At 42.5% G+C, this 21,197-nt stretch overlaps 1 protein-coding gene across 2 annotated transcripts in view; it reads right to left on the reverse strand.

The window, feature by feature from the left end:
* Positions 1-1,826: 1,826 nt before the first annotated feature.
* The window catches only part of sema5a (sema domain, seven thrombospondin repeats (type 1 and type 1-like), transmembrane domain (TM) and short cytoplasmic domain, (semaphorin) 5A), a 94,992-nt gene continuing 75,621 nt past the window's right edge, over positions 1,827-21,197 (reverse strand). Inside the window, exons 16-22 of one of the 2 annotated variants that reach the window (XM_048976480.1) lie at positions 19,947-20,172; positions 12,443-12,652; positions 9,161-9,331; positions 7,861-8,016; positions 7,249-7,293; positions 6,915-7,123; positions 1,827-3,447 (exon numbers count right to left, since the gene is read on the reverse strand). In XM_048976480.1, coding sequence (XP_048832437.1) covers positions 3,328-3,447; positions 6,915-7,123; positions 7,249-7,293; positions 7,861-8,016; positions 9,161-9,331; positions 12,443-12,652; positions 19,947-20,172 — 1,137 coding nt within the window. In that variant the 3' untranslated portion in view covers positions 1,827-3,327. Of the gene's footprint in view, positions 3,448-4,233; positions 4,944-6,914; positions 7,124-7,248; positions 7,294-7,860; positions 8,017-9,160; positions 9,332-12,442; positions 12,653-19,946; positions 20,173-21,197 lie in introns of those variants that run through there. The other variant, XM_048976481.1, reaches the window with a different exon arrangement.

The following is a 21,197-nucleotide window of genomic DNA, read 5'->3' on the forward strand; positions in this document are numbered from 1 at the left end:
CTTGCGATTCTATCCAAGTCTTATTGAATCTTTTCTTCCGACCAGACCGCAATTAAATCTTGGGCCTCTTCATCCGTCCACACATCCATTATTATTTTTCTTTTTTTCTTCATTTATCGTCGTTTTCTGTGTTTGAAACTACAGTTTTTCCAACATGGTAATTGCATTTTGTGTAACCAAACTGACAAACATATTTTCATGTTTTCTGGTTTAAAGTATCGAACCAGTACCCCAGCTGGTTTCAGACTGCTTCTGGGATGCTAATCAATGAAAAAGGGCAGTACTGATTTTTTAGTAGCAAAAACTCGGAACCTGGTGCAGTGGAAAAGTGCCTTAACCAAACTGCACAATGTTGAAAACCGAGTCTAGAGAGTGCCGTGTGCCCCCCTATGCCCGTCCCTTAGCCAATATGGGCTTCCCCGTCCTCCCCCTCCTCCACAGCGGGGCGGCCAATCAGAGTGAGGAAGAGGGATCATTCACCCAGACGAGAACTGGATCACACTGGCCCCGTGATAAATGGACAATCTTAGTGGAGTTGTTGATGCTGGTCGGCCCAAAGTCACCCCTCTAATTCAGTGGCTTGATATACGAAGCTCTGGTTTAATTACACTACCTAATTACTCTCTCTGATACACACAATACAGGCCCGCAAGCCTCTCTCTGTAGCTCCCCAATTAAAAATTCTGAGAATGTTACATATGTCAGACTTCTGTACGCATATTATGTACATTATTATTCTGCATGGATTACACTGTTTTGATGTTTGTGAAAGCGGCACAATTAAGGGGGGTTTTGGTTCAAAGCTGAAGTGGATCAGACTTACAGTTACAAAGCTTGATTTCCACTTTCCTAACTTAAGTGTGTTTTCCTGAATCAAATTTACATTTATAAAGTAATGCATAATAAGAGTACATAACTGGAATTATATATATATATATATATATATATATATATATTAGTTATGTAACCTGCCAGTATTTATAAAAATTGACATACCAATTTCTGTAGAATATTTCATTTTCAGTAAGTTGAGTGATCATACATGTTCCTGTTGTATAATAAAATAGCCAGACAGTAATTGTTGTATTTTGTCTATTTTCCCTTGCAGATTTTTCCAGATGGTTTTGTGGGAGAAACTGACCTGGTACCACTAATAAATGCGTCTGACAACCTGAGTGGCATTAGCAGAATAAACTAATTATAAAGTCGATACATGGCAATGTTTATTGAACATCAGCTATTTTCCCTACAGCCCCTCTCAAAAAAATTAGACAAATTGCAGAGGGAAAAAGTTTTAAAACTGGTACAGCTAGAATAGCAAAAAGATAAACCTTTATTTTGGGCCTAGTTTTGTGATTATTGTGTAAAAACAACATGCAATTAAGTCACAATCACTATCATGCAGGGGATGTGATGTTTTTTATAGAATGGTACAGTAATGTATGGTAGTTTCACAGACACAGCATACTCTGTGGATAGTGCGTAGCCTATTGACAACATTGGAACATACAATTTTACCTTGCAATGAATAAATCCACTTTCCATACCAGCACAGCAGACACAGGGCTGTGGGTGGACCTGGAGCCAATAGAAGGGAAGAGTTCAAGGCAGCGGACAGCCTGGCCTGGATGCCAGGCCATCACAGGAGAAAAACTGCACAAGTACAGATAGAACATGCAACTTCCACAAAGAGAATTATTGCAGGGACCAACCCATAGCCCTGAAAGTCACAGAACCCCCTACTGATACCACCCTTTTGCAATGAGGGAGTCATTTTTTTTTTAATTGTGCAGTTTAGCCCTCAGCATAAAAGAAACAATTGTGAAAACAGTTCAATGTAACATTTATTTAATCTGATTACAGTACATATTTCAAACAAAGCTTTATGTATGAACAGGTAGGTTTAATAATAATAATAATAATAATAATACACAGAAACAGTACCTCTTTTTCCCACACGCACGCACACACACGCTCGCACGGACAGCCAGCCAAAAAGTGTTCGGGACAAAAACATAAGGTCACCTCTGGCTGGACTTTAACTCAAACTTGTCACCTCCCCCTTTGCAAGATCAGCACTCTTTCACAGAGGGAAGCCTGTTATCGTTAATCGTCGAGACTGAAATACCATTTCGCATGGGCGGCCCACTAGGTTAAAGGTGATGGGGAACACTGCTGTGGTTATACCGACTAAACAATTTCATAAACTCAATATCTACCATAAGCTACAACAGCTGAAAGACGTGAGACTTTTTCTTTAATTTATGCAAAATATAACTGCCAATGTTGGTAATAAAAAAATGAAAATGATTACAATAAAACACATACATGTTACTAAAACACTTGAAGAGCTCACTTCATTACTGGATAAAAAAATACTGAAGACATTTTTCATACATCCTAGAAATTCACATATGCTCATATGAAAAACATGTTTTTCATGCCACGCTTGGTCATCTTAGCAGGTACCAAGGCAAGTCACTGCTTGTTTCACAACAGAAAAACCGTGTGGGGATTCGTTTTTGCCAGCAGCCAATTTTATTTCCCTCTTAGGTTTTACATTTGCTGGATTTAAGTGTAAACCAGAACACAGAAATGAATGTTTTTCCTCAAAAATAAAAAGCAAAGCAACATAGCTGCAAAATGAGTTTCGCTTAAAACAAAATACTAACAGACTCACTAATTGACTCACTAAATGACATTTTAGCTGCTGGAGGGGATCATGTAGTGAACAAAGAGGATCGCGTCGGCCCATTGACTAAATATGTACATTATGATTGTCTGGCTTTGCCTGACAGCCAATCAGCTATTTTCCCCTTGATGGTGTGCGGAATAGGGCCGTGTGATTGGTTCACCTCTCTTATAGGGCCGCTTGACCGGCACTGCAGACAAAGCTGTCTGGACACTGCGGATTTTGGAAGGCAGCAACCATGCAAAACAAACGAAGTGACAGACGACAAGTTCTGATTTAACGCCATGCATCCGCCCTCCCGCAGTTCCTCGAAAAAGGCAGTTATGCTTCATTGTCTCTTCAATATCACTCCTCCCTTGGAGTTGGTGCGTTTTGTTGAATTGTCCATCCATTTTCTCCCCCAGCCAATCTAAAAGTTAGGGACAGAGAATGAAGGGTCTTTCCAAGACTGGATTTGCAAAGGGATCTCCAGCCTCACAAAGCTGGCTTTGTTCTCTTTGTAGGTTGACAGTGGATGATGAACTGAACTGAGGAAGTCCCACACAGAATGTTACAAAATGTCTTTATAAACCAGTACTGAAAAAGGCAGATTTACTCAACATAGAAGTTCATTCTTCAACTCCATCCAAGGACAGTCAATAGTCATCATAGGCGTTGAGATCTGAGAAGTAGCCATTGGTATAAGTTTTCCCTGCAAGGTTTGGATTGAAGTATTTATTCCTTTCTTCCAAAATCAGGTTATTTTTATTGAATGCCTGCAAATGAGATAAAACACATCGCTGTCAGAGGAATGATGAACACTAGGTGGTGACTTATTTAATATGGTTTACAGATTTATTTGTTGCTACAGTAGTAGGGCTGCAGTAAACATAACACAATATTTCACAGAGATGAAAAGTCTTGTGCAAAGAGCTCAGATGTAGAATGGAGAATGAAGATGGTATTTTTTTCTAGCTGGCCCCAATGCATTACGATGCATTTTTTTTGTAAAAAAATTAAATAAAAAAAATCTGTGAATTATTTTGAATTACTATCCTCTAGCACATTGTGTTCATAAATAATCCCTAATCACAGAGGTAACATAACTTGAATTAAACAAGTAATTAATTTGCTTTCCTCAATACCATCTGGTATACATCTGTGAAGATATCCACAGACCTAGTAAATTAAGGTTCTCTTGGGCGCTAATCTGATCCACCATTCCAGATTATGTTAAAGGTTGGCCTCAACACAAAAACTGTTTACACATGGTTCTACTGTTTTATATTCAAAAGCAAAACTTCATGTGGCATAAGCATATCATTCAATCTACCCATTAAATGAAAGCTGCAATTGTGCAGCTTTCATGAATTTAAACCTTCTGTCAAAAAAAAGACATTAAAAAAACAAATTAACATTATATATATTATATACACCCAGTGGAAACTACTGCAGACAGAAAAAAATCTATGGTAATGCTTTGGTGTGACATGGTGAATAAAATGTTTGTGACAGTTTTTTTTTTTTAATAATGCATGTGGTGACTGTCAACCAGCATAGCTCCAAAAAAATGCACCCTGTGTCAATATCAATTTTTCTTTCGGTTCTTAAGGGTACAATTTTTTTTTACACGCACAATGGTATTTGCACATTTGATACTGTGTAGAATATAAATCCAAGTATGGGAATCCTTGTAAATGTCAGTGCAATTCTTAAATTAAAAAGTGCAGTCTTTTCTTTTGAAAATAACAGCCATTATACAATAAAAGTCCAGCTTCACTGAGAAGTGACATTTCTTACTTGGATACGATTTCAGCTGAACTTGGCATTTATTATTTTGGAAAACCGAGGGTGTAATTAGACATGTGACTATATAAGAGCCTCTCAATGTACTGCAACATGGGAAAATGACCGTAAAAACTCATGTTCAAAGCAGGAGATGAAATGTACATGGAGTGATTCAAAAGGGAAACTGAGAAATAAATGATAAAAATAACACTGCCTTCTCACAAGCGTACGGCTGGGCAGGGCCGGGCCGGGCCCGTGATATGGGACATGAAAGATGGAGCCTGGCGAGAGCGCAAGCTCGTCAGCGCCGACCTGCCGCAACCGCGGAGCGGGACTGATTTTCGGAGGAGGTCGAATAGTTGGGGAGGCGCAAAGTTGGCGAGTGTTAGCAGAGAACCTCGGAGCCCCGCGACATCCCGGTGTTAGGAGACAAAGGCGGGCGAGAGCCGTGGTCATCCAGGGGCAAGAGCACGGACACACCGGGCTGTGAAGAGGAATGAGGGAGAGGGAACCTCAGCGTGGGGGGACGGCGGAGGGGGGGGGGGGGTCATGCACAGCAGGGCTGAGAGAGAGCATGGGTGGGGGGGGGGTTGTACGGCATGCCTTTATTCCCTTGTAACGGGAGGCACTTAAGGAGAGCAGAGTAGATAACATCAGTGAATTAGCTGGAAGCCACGGTGTGCCTGTGTTTGAGCGTATTAAGCTACGTTGGGGAGAAATGACGAATCATGTGGTGTTATGTGGTTTGGGGTTAGGAGTTGTTCATCATGAGGAAGAACCCACAAACAGAGCTATACCTACACTGTGTGGTTACATTATCCGGTACACCTAGCTGATACCCGGCATAACCCACTTTTTCCTCCAGAATTGCTTCACGGTTAGACCAGTGGCGTGTTCAGAGAAGCCATTAGGCATGCAGCTATTGTGTTCAGCTGTTATTTTTGTACTTTTAGTCTTCCTGTTAGCTTTAACAAGCCTTGCTGTTCTTCTCAGGACTCTTTCATTAACAGAACTGCTGCTGACTGGATGCTGTGTATTTTTTGCACACTTCCCTGTAATCTCTATGACACTGCGGGGTGTGTAAATCCCAGAAGGGCGGCTGCTTCTGTGTGCGGCACCAAACTGTCTCCCCATGTTTAAAATGGCTTAGATCAGGCGTCTCACACATTCTTCTGCTTAATCGAACACTAACTTAACTGTACGCATTGAGTTGCAGCCATAGGTTTTTCTTCCAGGGGGTGCAAAGTAGGAGAGCCCCAAAAGAGCCGTTAATCCAGATAAATACATTTGAATTAACAATAAATTATTACACAGTGACATGACTAACACAACCCACATTTTCATTACCTTACAAAGTAATTTAATTTTATTGGACTTAAGATGTTCAAACATCATTTCCATCTGATGAGTAGGGGGCGTACTTGCACCCCCTGGTAAATATTGCCTATTGCTGCAGCCACAAGATTGGCTGTTTGAAGGAGCAGGCTGCTTGCCTTGGTTGTCCCTATTAAACTGGCCACTGACAGTATATTATCGGTGTGTGTCCTGTTGGCCCCAGTGCTACGTGAATCACATCCAGCCTGCCATTGGATGGTGCCCCGTTTCCACCTCGGACACATTGTCAGTCACCTCCAGATCTCCTGGGGTGGCTCAGCTGACACCCTGCCTTCCAGCAGGCATCACTGATCAGGTCTGGCTCCCTAGCCAGCCAGCGGGTGGGGGATTGGAGGATTGGTTCATAAAGTGGGCCAGGGGCTGCTGGACCTCATCTGCATGCTTATCCTGCCACACCGAATCGATTCTGCTGGATGGAGGAGGCTGCGGGCTCCACGCTCATCTGCAGAGCTTAACCATGGAAGCTGCTGGCGGCCGTCAGGCTGTACATCTCTGCTTAATGTGAATCAGCGGCCTGGTCGCCTCCTTCCCCACAAGCTTCTAAAGAGCCCATTTTCATTTGAGCTACTGCCCAGAAAAAGTGTCCAGAAAAATGTCTCAGGCTCTAAAGTCATAATAAATCGCGGATAATTACATCGACTTCTATTACAAGTAAATTTTTCATGATGCCATTCGTGAACCGGGCGCAAAGCCGTAAAAGAAGCCTCAAAATCCACACCCAGTTCAATTCTTAACTGGAAGTTAAGTGGTTTGTTGTTTTGTATGAAGAACCAACAGTCCAAAGATATCCTCCATTTAATTTTAAACGGTGCACCCTAATTCTACACACAAATTCTGTCACAAAATGCAGTTTACAGTCATTCACATAGCAGAAAAATGTGTATGTAATAATTATAATCCCACTGTTACAACCCACCTCGTTTTTTATGGGAGATCAAAAACACTCAATCACTTATGAGAAAGCAGTGTATGGCCACTCAGAGTATGTTTTGTTCAAATTGGAGGACTCGTTCAAGCAACGTCTTCTTATGTCATGCAGAAGACAAGGCCTAACACTAACCTTAATTGCCTCCACAGTATCATATTTGTCCAGCTTGTTGATGTGGTTGGTGACGCTGGTGTTGAGCGCAGTGGATACAGGGTGGATGACTGTTGCATCATGGGATTGCTGCTGGTACCTCTGACAGTACGTGTAGACTAACAGGGTGATCAGGCAGCCCAGGATGGAACTGCTCAGACCCACTGCAATCATGTGGAACAAGTTGAAATCTGCAGAAAAACAACTTCATCTTGTCAAATGGCAAAATACATCCGTTTAATTAATAATTTAAACAGAAATTAATGCAATATTACTACACACCACAGATAAGCCTATAAGCCGAATTAAATATTACCTCCACATCGCCTGTCATCATGACTGGAACGAGCAATTGATATTTCTAAAGGGAGGAAAAAACACATAGATGACAGGAATTTACAGCAATTTATAATAAAATTTAAACAGATAAATCAAATTACCTCCTGCAGAACCTCACACTATATTTCAAGTCACACTAATAAAGGATAAATTACAGGATATTTAATAAGGCTTAATGAAACATTAGAGACTGATGTCATTGGATGCAAAACTGTAACGCAACAGTAATGTAATGTATATTCAGATCAGTCTTCCCATAATAACCTAATGAGGTTAATTTTTCTTTTAGGTCTTTGGGGACACCTTATAAGATCAGATTTCCTTTCTTGAACTATAATCCTACGTGACCCGTTTATGGAATCAGACTTGGCGATGCATTAAACATTCATCTGCTTATGAAAATGCTGACCTATGGGGAAAGGGGAAGATGAGAGACGAGGGTATTTCTGATGAGCGATAACGGGGGTGGCCGTTAGAGAGGATCTGACCACTGGGGCAGCCTGGATGGAGAATGGGTGCATGATCGCCTCCAGCAGGCGGCCAATGGGACTCACACGGGGTCGGAGCTGAGGCCCAATGGCTCGCTCACCTGGAATGAAGTTGGAGTCAGACGCACAGGACCTGACCTCCGACGAGTTTCCGGAACACTGGACTCCAGTAGGGAAGAGCACCTGGCAGTGACGGAGGCGACTCTGGACTCTGGAGGAGTCACAGCGCGTCCAGGCCGACCACTCTGACCAGCTCTCTGAAACACAGACCCGAAGCCCACGGGGACAGCTCAAGGACATCTCAAGGGCCGTCACGCTTCTTAAGGATTCAGAGATTCAGGGGTTTTATATGTCACATGCAGGGAACACCGGCGGGCTGTAACCTGAAGTGAAATGAAAAGTGGTGAACTCTGCCATAATAAAAACAGCGAAAGCCGTACAGACATAAAACGTAACGGTATAATAAATATGTTTGCGCCTGTAGCTTCTGGAATAAGCTCTGGACCCCCATGACCCTGAAAAGGATAAGTGGGTATAGAAAATGGATGGATGGATAGATGGATGGATGATCAACGTGCCATAAATAAGGAAATGAAAGATACTGAAAAAAGACCAGAAATGTGCAATATAGTTTAAATAGTCTGAAGACTGAAGTGGGCGGGGCAGGAGTAAGACACAAGCGTTACGTTATAACTGGTGATTAAGTATTAATTAATCTGATGGCTTGAGGGTAGAATCTCCTTCTGAGCCTCTCAGTTCTTGCTGAGAGACTGCAGAAGCTCTTTCGGGACCTCGGCCTGGTGAAGAGGTCATTGTTAGGGTGGGTTGTGTTCCTGCTGATTTTGACAGCTCTGGCCCTGCATCATCTGAAGTAAAATGTCCTGCGGGGAGGACAGATCAGCCTTGCTGATGCATTCAGCTGACTTATCGCGCGACACGCCAAACAGATGGGCACACAATATGTTACGGGTCGATTAATACCTGGGCGCTCTTCAGAAGCACGTCACGAAGACAGAAACCCCAATTCCCCAGAAGTTAGCTACCCACGGCAGCCCTAATCAGCCACCGACGGCTTCTTGCACCAAACTGTATCGTCCGTCTGCCCCAGCTCCTCGCAGACCACACACTAAAAAGTATCTCTGTCTCTCAGCCGCAATTTTAGCCAAGATTCACAGAATTATTTCCGGTACATAACACTCTGCTGCATGACAGGTTTTCAATTAAGCCTGCGAGAATTTCATTTCATTGAAGCAAAAAAGGTTATTGTGCGCAGACTGCGTGCCTTCATTCAGAAATAAATATGCCACACCTGAAGGTAGGTTGTGTATCTGATAATGAAGGACAGCCATGTAAAAAGCCCCAAATCATGGTGGTATCTGGGTAGCGGTGGGTGCCGGTTACCTGGGCAGGGCTGCGTGTTGCATAGGGCCTCCTCCGTGTGCAGTCCCAGGCAAATATCTCCGCCATAGGCCGGGGTGGGGCTGCTGCAGCTTCGTGTGCGTATGTAGTGACCTCCCCCGCAAGTGACGGAGCACTTGGACCAAGGTGACCAGCAGGACCAGCTCCCGTCCACTGAGAGGGTGGGAAGAGGGCGGTTCAGAAGAGGTGTGACGGCAGGGGGGAGGGGGGGGGGACTAAGTAATGTGGCTCAATGCCAAGAGCTGCCAAGCAACAGGATAGCCAGGAATGAGCCCCAGGCATCTCCAGGACAGGAGACCTTTGAACAATGAGGCATACTGAGATACAGGACTTGACAACAAGCTGAACAAAATCTAGAATTTCCCCTCTGTAATAAAAAGGTATTTCCAGGCCTTTATGCATACCTCGCTTTTTATATAAATTTTTAATTTCTGTCTAATGCATATCGTTTTGCTCATGAGATGCCCTTGAGGTTCGCGCACTTTACTCTGCATACGTCGCTTATGCTACACTCTGCTCCGCTAAAGTGAAATTATGAGATTATAAATCACTGCTCTTCTTGAATGTCCATTAGTCCTTGTCGAGCACACTGCTACCATGCGGCGGGTCTCCTGCTGGCCCGCTGTGGGGGGCTGAGCAGACGGCCCCCTGCCATGTGCCTCAGCAGAACTTCAGGTCTAATTCATTCAGGTACATATCTCTCACCCAGACCCTCCAACTAATGAGGGTACACAGACCATTACGGGTCTGTCGGCCCACCATGCAGATGTTAACTGCTAGGAGTAAGGGAGTGTGGCACTTATGAATGTTTATATGTCTTTGAAGCCATAATACACTGCATGTTCATGTCTCATAAACTCTTCAAATAGATCCTTATCAATCTCCTACCATGTAGCGGGTTACCAAGCAACCAGTTGCTATGATAGCTGACACAAACCTTTATTAATGTCCTTGTATAGCTTATGATTGTTCGGTATATAGGTTATAAAGAAATTATTTGGCTCTAAAAACTCTCATAAGGAGTTTTAACTACTTATGCATGGTCATGGACATAAACTTCTCAAATGTTTGTGTTCCTCGTGATGCCGTGATTCACAGCTGATACAGGTGCTGTAATAAAAGCTCTGCCTACCTTTCTGATGAGCATGAAATTTGAACAGTAAAGTATAAACAACGCCTCTCCTGGGAAGATAGCCCAGACAAATTTAACGATATCCTGAGAAGCATTGATTAAATTCATTTTAGAACTTATGTTTGTGGTGCTTTACAATCAATTCCACCACTACTGAATATCGAACTATGTGCCTCAGAATGAGGACAGTTTAGTCTTAGAGATTTTTTTGAAATGCAATGAACAGAAATGGTTCATTCTACAGCTAATGCCTAGTAATATCTTTGATGTTCTCTGGACCTGATTTAACCCTCTGTGAAACCTATAAGCCATACGTGTTTTTCTTAGTGGTTTCGAATGTCTGGAGAGGGTAAAGAACATGTCAACCAGGAACCATCTCATTTCTGAATGTCCGCACCTACCTTAATCTAATTTCAAGATTAACTTTAAGAGGTTTCGTAGAGGAATTACTGTGAGTGAAGGTGTAACTGAATTTCCCTGCTGTTTACGTCTCAGTGAAGAAACAGACTGGATCGCATATAACTTCATACGACATACTGTGCCATCTGAGGTAGGTATCCTGGGATGATTTCAAAACCCCAAAACTAAATCGACTGTATTATTAAATCCATCGGTTTTCCGATCGCTAATCCAAAATCACTGTATGTCTGGAACCTCAGGAAGGCAGGGAACTCACACGCAATACACATGCAATAACATGGTATAGGGATTCGAACCCACAACCCTGGATATGTGCAGCAAAACTGCCACCCAATTATATTACATTAAGTTACATTATGTTACACTAATTATTTAGCAGGTGTTTTTTTCTCCAAAACGACTTACGACTCACGAACAAGGTCGGCCAGCATCCCCACTGACCAACTGCGCAGCCCCTACAGACCCATCCTGATTTTCAAAATAAGTTTCTCTACAAACACACAGACTGATGACCAGCAGTCATCCAGGCACGTCACCCTTAGCAGTCATTCCGTCAACTTTAAATTCATGACACACACCCACACGACCTCGAGCTGGACTGCATCAGACGTGACGCAACCCTAACCAGCAAACAGTCAGCGGCCAATTTACTAGGAACACCTTCTCACTGATACAATCAGCACACTCCTCCTAACAGCGAATCCAGTGGCTGTAACAGAATATATCAGGAGACGGATTACAGGTTTGCCAAGAAAAACAAACGCACCGGGAGACAACGTGATTAATGGTCACTGTTACCATGAGAAAGTACAGCTGGCATCTCTGTGACAGACCCCGTCATTAATACCACCTCAGCAACGAAATAAATGAATAACCCCCCCCAACGTCTTTCCGTAGCGTGATCAGAGGTACATTAGCAAGGTCAGAGGTCCCTAGACTACTTGAGCTGTCAGAGTCCCCCCCCTACTTTTTCCAGGATGATGTAGTTGTCAACTAAGGGAGGAGGTGGCAATGACAAAAATTGTTGACTGGAGAGGGAGGTTAATTTATTAAATTAGCTCAGTTAAGGCTCCTTTTTAGAGGCAAGTCCCCGGGTAAGACTGCATTAGCGTCCCCCCCGATCACGATGGTTACTAGGTGCTGGCCTGGACACAGAGTGACGCATTTCAAGTCAGCTTGGCTTCCCTGAGATGCAGGATATGTCCTCCTTCAATGAGACGCTAAATTACCTGCTGGTATTAACATGGATGAAGCCTGTGGCTAAAAGCACCTGATATCTAGACGCCACATTCCCGCTGGAGAGGCGTTGTCCTTAGACATACTGCCGTAGATCACAGATGACTTAAAAATCCATAACCTGGCCTCGTTGCTTTTAACCTGGTTTTGAACCTGGTTTCTTTGAAACATATTTCCAATATTTACATTTTTGTTTCCACTAGTAACCATGCTAATGATTATTTGTGTGACTTCTATGGGGAAAACTCCAATCACAACATGACGAACTTAACCCCTACCCGGCCCTAATCTTACCCATAAGTGACCAAACAAAATATATTTTTAGTTTTTTGATTGCACAAAAATCACAGATCATAATGGGATCCTGGAAAATGGTCAACACAATGTTAAAAAAACAGGCTTTTATTACATTATGGGGGACTGGATTGGTCCGTGCTCCTGACCCACCGGCACACGCAGGCCATGGTCTCACTCACCGGGGCAGGGCGTGACATTGCACTCCTGGTACTCCAGGGCGGGCCCTGGACACGGCAGGCCTCCGTACTTGGGCTCAGGGTTCGTGCAGGAGCGCCTCCGGCTGCGGATCCCCCGGCCACAGTCCCGGCTACACTGGGACCAGGACGACCAGGCTGACCAGCCGCCGTTCACGGTGTGGGCCATCAGCCGGCCCGGACGGAGGAGGTCTCCTGGACGGCAAGGGGAAGACGGAAAGTAAAGAAACGCTCTGATACTTAAGGATGTGGGGATGAACAAATCAGTAAAATACCTAAACAGCAGCCAAACAAGTAAAGCATTGCACCAACAATGCAAAGGTTATGGGTTTAAGGCCCAGAAAACTCATATAAATTGAAACACTTCCCTCTACTGAAAGTTGCTTTGGATAAACGAGTCAGATAAATGAGTAAAAAGGCAGCTATCCGCTGTCTGACTTCACACAGTATGGGTTCACTATTCATCAGTTTCCCTTTAAGATCTTGCCTGATACAGCAAAGCAAACACATCAACAAATCACAAACTACAACACGGAAAACGTGATTTGCAAGTGCACCACCTTTAAAATGCTCAATCAAGAGAGGAGCAGCCAACAGTCCACATTCGTATTCATTCAGTAGGACGCCACGTCGGTCTGCACTCATAATTATGTGTGGTGACCTCTCTGTAGGTAAAGCTGACCTTGACGGTGCTGACAGAGCTCAGCCTGGCACCAGGGGCTCGACCACGCTGACCGCCAGCCAAGAGCGAACAATATCGCCCTTTGCATCGGTGATGAATGTGACTCATCTGTCAGCATTACTGAAGAGTTAAACTAGCGAAGGTTCAGACTATATTATATGCATAAATGAGCAAACTTAGTGAAGGCTGTAGAGGATGTAAAAAGAGTGTGGGGGGGGAGTGATCCAAAAACAGGCCCTTCAAAAAAAACTGACCATTTGTGGTGACAGTTGCTTGAAAGCCACGCTGTGAAAGGGTCTTCATCAACCTGCCTGCTGAAATGCGTGCCTTTGCAGGGCTCATAATGGTGAGGCTAATAGGGCTGTGTGCCGCCAACTAGCATCATGTTCTAGGTGTTCTGTCTGCTCATTCTGGGCGGAATTACCCCCCCACGCTGGGCTGCCTACACTCCTGGACAGACCACACGAAGGGAAAGTGTTTAAACAGAAACTTCACTGTTACAGGCCTATCTGTATAAACTACTAAGTTGCTATGTAGAGTCTTAACCTGAAGGTTGCTGGTTCCAAGCCCATGGAAGGGCCACGCTGCAGTATATTTCACCAAGGCACTTAACTTTGAACCACCTTCAGCATAATCAACCAGGTGGAAACATAACATGCAGTCATAACCCGAAGGTTGCTGGTTCCAAGCCCAAGGAAGGGCCACGCTGCAGTATATTTCACCAAGGCACTTAACCTTGAACCACCTTCAGCATGATAACCAGGCGGAAAAATGTGAAAACCTATAAGTCACTCTGGATAAAAGCTCAGCAAGTCATTCTAAATATATGTGGCTGTGCAGGAAGCGGATGGAAATTAGCAATGATGGATGGCTGTATGAGATCATACAGCGTGAAATACTTGAGCTGTTATTGATGAGACAGAAGAAGGAACAACAGTAATCTGGACTTTTACTAGCAGAGAGACACAATCGCAATTCATCATAAAGTCACCCAGCATTGCGTCTTTAGCGGGAGTGAGTCACACAACCCCATTCATAATACCTTCGGAATAATACAACAGTGAAAACTTCAAATTTACACCGTCTTCACAACATATCCGACTTATTTATCTACCACATACATTTTATTTTGTCATGAAATTATTTTATGATCACGTTCTCTTTTAACCATATTCTTGGGTCTACAGATAACACAGAACAAACGTGCGATTTGAGACGAACACATTGCGAGATTCATTTCGTGTTAATGGGAAACCGTCGATGAATAATGAATGAAGGGGGCAGGGATGCAGTGGGGTGTGTGATGAATCTTTGCATGTATGTAGCTATACATTTCCAGCCATTCTCCCAGTACTGCTTATCCAAAGCAGGACCAGGGCTCATTATAATGCAACATCAAGTACTCTGAGAAATTACAAATGAGCTAATCAAATACAACATTTCATAAATATGTTAGTTTACATCTGGAGTTGTTTGAAATTAAATGAGTAAAATCAAATAAATTATACTTCTGCAGGTGACTGTACTGAGCAGCACCTTTGCCAATAAACACCTAGATGCACTAATTGCGCAAATTAACACGATTTATGCCAATTACATGCGTGTTTTCCATCAGCGGCACAGTCAAAGCTACATTATCTACATCAGCATCTGCTCCATTGTTTCAGGAGAGAAAAATTACGATATAAAAATATAAAAAGGTGCAATTCAATAATAATCGCAATAAAAAAAATGCAAGCCAGTATTATTGAAATAATGAGATATGTGTAAAGTATTAAGAAGCACAGGCCAGATTGAACTTAAAAGGAGCTCTGTAACCATTACATTTTTCCTCATACAAACTCATAATCATATTTTGTATTACTGCAAGGCTCTTTTCTCTGTGAACATTAGCCGATCTCTGAGTGCAGGCATTGCGTGCTGATGGATGCGTGCAGAATCTACCCGCACACAGATGTACAGCGAGGGCCTCACAATAGGATAAAGAGCATGCTGCTGATAACGAGAGCCAACGTGGGCATTACAGCCTTTTCCCTTCAGCCAACGCACTGCATGTTGGAAGGAAGCACAAGGTGAGCAGAAGCTTAGGATGCCGCAGAGTCAATACAGGGTTCTGACTTAGGCTTTTACATACACGGAGAGTAAAGCAGAGCACTCAGGGCGCTACAGACACTCTGATGGAGTGCTGGGGGGGGGGGGGGGGGGGAATCTAAAGGGATCGGCCTATTGCTATTCACACCACAGACCCAACACTTAGCACAGCAACAAAGCAGAAGACGCCAGATATGTCAGATATGTGAAATATTTCAAAGTAGAAGAAACTTCTAGTAATCAACATATGTAAAGTGTTTAACATTTCGGTAACACTTTACTTAAGTCACATGTAATGTATGCATCATAGATGCCTTCATAATGCATTATCAAGCAGTATTATAACTATTTATAAAAAGGCATAGCACACTATAATCATTTTTATTATACATCATGAATGCTTTGTGAAGTTCTCATTTATAATGCACTATTAATAGCTTCATAATGCAGTACAAAGCATCCTTTATACCAACCATTATAATGCATTATAAAGGTATCTACAGTGGATTACAGTGAAGAACTTCATAAAGCATTCAAAATGCATAATAAATATGACAATAATGCGATATGCCTTTTTATAAATAGTTATAGTCGTGTTTATAATACTTGATGAATGCACTATAATCCATTATGAAGACATATATAATGCATTATGATGATTGCTTAAAGCGTTACCAAAATGTCTTTACCACACCTTACACAACTACACTCTCAAAGCCTTTGATCCTGGACAGGCTAATGATGAATCTTAAAAAAGGAGACAATATACTCTGGTATACTCTGGATGGGCTGCCAATCATCTGTGTCAATGAGCTGTATTTTGTCCATTACTGAATTTAGCCACAGATGTTTATGTTGGAGTCAAGGGAAGGTGATACACTCTGTGGTCATTCATAAGCATTCAATTTGCATCATACTTTACACACATCTATATGCACAAATAAAGGCAGATAACCTGTGATAAGGCCTGGTGATTTAAATTACCTGTGTATCATTTAAAATATTATTATATGTTTATTATATGTTGTATATAAATAAATACAGTTACTAGTGATTTTCACTAGTGATTTTAATTTGAGCCACAACTACATACTTGTGATAATGAAACTCTGTTTTGAGAGTCTGTGAACAGGTGGTAATGCATTTGTGATATTAAGTGTGCAGTTATAAAATATTGCGGCTGTTCTGGCAAAGAATATAAAACATTATGTAGATAGAATCATGCCGTATTTCATCCTCTGTCTAAAAACACTCAGCTGGCCGGCTCCACGCTTCCTACTTAGCGTGACATCAACAGCGAGGCACCGGTGCAATGAAGCGTTGTTATAGACGCAATAATGTTTGTAATGATTTTCTTGCATGGTATAAAATAAAATAAAACCGCCTGGACTGAGAAGCAGAGCGCCGAGGGAAATTATTTGCCTTTGATTTTCTGGATGTCGATTAAAAGATCATCAACCAAAAATGAAATGTGAAACAGCGAGAATAAAACGATGATGTCGTTATATACTAAAGAATGTTATGCGACACTCGATAGTTCGGGAACGGTAATCCGAGAATCTGCTAAGATTCGCTGCAGGCGGGCTGGGGAAAGGAGCCACGTGGCACAAGGATGGGTGAAAAAAATGGGAAGCGTATTTCGGAACAAGAGTGGAGGTAACAAAAGCCAGTGTAACAAAATAGTGAGGAAGAAGAAAAGACTGCAAAAAACTTGCAGGAAACGTGACAGGTCGACTGTCACCTCCTGCTTGTCGAAGCATTATTAGAACAGTCCGTGTAAGATTACGAGCAAGAACAAGGAGATAAAAGGTGTTTTTTTCCATAATAACGCTGATATCTTTGTGACCTAAATGCTTGTCCTGATATTCTGGTATATTTCATGAAGAAAAAAAAAATTCAATTTGTGTTCCTTCTTCTTATTCATTCTTGACAACTACAGTCGCCTCTCGATTACCACCGATTTGCTGAAACTGAACTCATCTAAAGCTGTCTGTCACACGTACCATTACTGTAAACCTCATCTGCGGCACAGCATTTTTCATTATTAAGTTGAGACAAGTGTTAAAACACCAAGACGTAAGAGCAAACCTAATACCACAAAACAGGGACCATCCATCCATTAGAAATGTTAACCATTTAAAATACTGCTTGCTAATCTGACACCAATGGATTAACTTTAAAATATGAGTCAAAGAAACAGCAAGATTTATAATACAAATTGGAAAATAACGTATACTATTGGGAAGAGGGGGTTATAAGTCCCTCAATAATCAAAACCAGTTATTACAATCCCCTGGACCCAGATAAATGGGTGGAGACATCAACCTCCCAATCTGCAGTGCCCCCTGCCCTATATACATCTCTAGAGATATACATTTCAGTCATTCACACTAAAAAATGTGCTCACAATTCACTTACTTTCAACTCTGGATTACAGTCATAGAATAACTGATATGGATGCACCACAAGCCTCCTGGAGAACAGAAAAGTTTTCTTTGTACCAGGGTGAACTACTTTATCTTACATTAAAGAATTGGAAGGGATAGTAAGTCTGCTTTGCTTGGTAGAAACTGAATTGAATATCATGATGATAACGATAATGAGCGGTTAATGAGAACTGCGAAGGTTTCAGACACTGCACAACCACCGGGTCTGCCAGACCCACCGGCGAGGAGGCGGCTTGTGAAAATGCAGGTTTTTCTGCATCTCATACAGCTGACCTGGTCCACAGGGACCCACAGACGGTCCATGTTTTGGTTCCCTCCCAGCTCCCTGCTAGACAGTCCACATTTTTGTTCCCTGCCGGGAGCTGGGAGGGAGCAAAAACATGGACTGTCTGCGGGTCCCCGAGGACTGGACTGGGAAACACTGGCATACAGCACACCACTTTGTGGAATACACTCACAGCTCAAGCATGAGGGCTGATGCAGACCACCTTTGAGTCTTGTGGGACTGCAGTCCTGTTTGATGGAATTCGACTGGCAGGAGAAATGAAGAAACTGCTGGTGTTTATATGCAAACTTCCCTTAGCCATGGGTAGACAGTGTGATAACTGCCATGTAGAGGCAGGACCCATCAACAGCAGGGGACCAAAATAACTGACGTACTGATCCCTTAAACCATTATTTAACCAGAGAAACTGCAAATAAAAATAGACCTAATGTAGGCCCCCACTCCACCAATGTGTCATCATATGAGCAACCAGGAACTAGAGTTGATACTATTTCTGTAATATTGTATTTTTCTGTCAATCTGCAATGTCTCCAGGACTCCCTCCCCCCAAACAACTATTTGGACCCCCAAAGGGTCTCAGATCCAATTTACTTATTTATAAACTTAAAAAACTGGGATTTTAGTCCAAGAAGAATACCAGACTCACACTGAAGGAAAAGGAATTAAAAGGCTACATGAAAATGAGCACTCATCTATAGGCATGAAGACATACAAAAGATGCACCTCACATATAACCAGCCAGTATCATTCACATGCCTGTAGAAGTAAAGAATGTCCATCACAATTACAGAAAAAGAAACCCATGAACAGCAGCTATTTTAGTCTGTGTTTTGTGTCAGAACTGCTGAGTCACCTTCTCTTTCCAATACAACCTGTCTGTCTAAACTTCATAAGCCCAATTACAGCAATATGTAACTGTTGGAGGCTGTGAGTCACAGGCCAGCCATTAGAGAGATGGTGCAAATGAGGGTTCAAGCAAACAAAAGCTAAAGAAATTAAGTCTGTTACAGTGAAGGACGCCGAACCTCCACAGAGCTATTAGAAAATGCACTATAGTCATTTGCATTCACATATTTACAGCGATGACAATGTCAGCCTCATTGCCTTGTCAGAATGTCAACTTTCTATGAAATAAAGCTTCATTACAACATGTAATAAAATACCATTAATAATGTTCTTCCTTCCTGTAATCATAAACTATTAATCAGTAATAAAACAAACACCCCAGTCTAATCTGCATCCATTTTTCGTTTACAAGGCAAAAAAATTTGCCACCACTTTTGTACCCATAACCTGGAGGCACTGAGATTAAGCCAAACAGAGGAAATTCTACATGTGATTTTCATCAAAGCAAAACATTATTGGTGTTTGTGTGGGAGCAGTAGGTTCTCTTCAGCCACTGTACATTCACATAGGTGGCAGGTACCAAAATACAGTAAGATATTTTTATTTGCTCCCAAGAATCTTAGCAAATGAGCCCAGGCTGTTTCTACATCACTGTTATCTGGGACATTGTCGGATCTCAGCTGCTGCAAATGAGTCAATTAGAGTCTTGTTTAAACAAATGTTTACATTCACCGTAAGGAGAACGCGATTAAATGGAGCTGTGATTCTTTTCCATTTTCTGAAAACGCATTTTTTTTGCCTGTTTCACACACTTGGGAGACAGTAGGTTTTGGTGAAAAACAGTGAACGGGGGACTTACCTACCAAGTGGACTTGTGAATGCAGTGTCTTATAGCAGCCTATGAATGTCTGTTTCTACTTGTTTAGACAAGTGTCACTTCTAACTAATGGTGACATCAACCTCAAAGCCTCACAACTTCATCCGCTTTTTCCGAAAAAGCGCAGATGCGTAGAAACCGTTTCGTTATTTTTATAACGAAGTTTATTTCTCAGTTTTGTTGATATTTCACTGCGTTAGTATGGGGGCAAAATAGCCAATCTCAACAAATGCGCTGAGAAGGTCGTAGAGGGAACTCACCATCAGTGGAGCAGTCCGTGGAACCATCATTGGAGCAGTAACGCATCTCGATCCTCTGCCGACCCACCTCCAGGAGACTGGGGTCAGCAATGCGGGCCTTGCAGGTGTATCTGAAGCGTTGCTCATAATGGCCGCCATTGTCGGAGATGTTGACCGGCGTCCATGGGGTCCAGGGTGTGGTCTTCTTCAGGTCTGGGCAGGGGAGTGTGTTACAGGCCTGAAACTCCTAAAGGTAAAGAAACCAGAGGCCTAATTTTACACCTCACTGTAGATGACCAGAGGGGTGGCTCCATGAAGCAGGATTTCTTAGCTGGATTAACGTCATTGTAATCCAATAACAATTTAGGTACGGAGCATTCCCATTGGACAATCATGACTCAGCTTAAGTTAACCCAGCTAACTGAGAAATCTGGCTTTGTGGAGCACTCCCCAGGGCCCTGCTGAGAATCAGATGAGCTACGGGCATTAAGCTCAGCGACATCCTCCCAGATCAGATGTCCACTTTGCTCGAGTGCATTTACCTTACTTGCTGAATATGGCATACAGTGAATGAGCAAAGCTAATGCCATCATTGATCAAGTTTCACTTACAACTGAGATCCAAAAGCAGATGCTGCAATATAATGTTGGGGGGAAAACATTACAGCACCTGTGCACGACTCAAAAATGACATTTTTAAATATTTCCTATTTAAAGCTGGACTTCATTGGTACAGATGAAAAAGGTCTCATTTCAGGGGTCACACCTTCTCATTTTTATTTGATATTTTTATTAAGACAATTATGATAATAATAATCATGAAATATCTTGATCCCAGATGTTCATCTGCTTCCTGAATCAAGGTTGTGCTGCACTTGCAACTTTTGTCCGGAGAGATTCATAATTACAGTTTTTGCCCCCTGTGATTGTACAATGGCTCATAAAACATCACAGGCACCAACTGACGCAGCAGAACACCTGCTTTTACAAGGAAAAAAAGGAAGAGGTGAATAAATTGCAAAATTACGTGTTCATTAGTCAGAGTGGATGATTTTGCTCCACTCCCTTTTTATTTATTTATGCTGAGCAAACCTTGAGTGACTGCCAGCCCTTGACAAAATAAGATAAGTCCCCTTTGTTCATCTGTCAAGTTGTCAAGCAGAGCAGATTTGAACACTTACCCCATGTCCCCCTACAGCAAAAAGCAGCCAGAGCAGGAGCCCAAGGTTAAAGGCACGGGGTTGGGGGGGGGGAGGGGGGGGGTCACATTGTG

Source organism: Brienomyrus brachyistius, chromosome 15, assembly GCF_023856365.1.
Source record: "Brienomyrus brachyistius isolate T26 chromosome 15, BBRACH_0.4, whole genome shotgun sequence".
NCBI lineage: Eukaryota > Metazoa > Chordata > Actinopteri > Osteoglossiformes > Mormyridae > Brienomyrus > Brienomyrus brachyistius.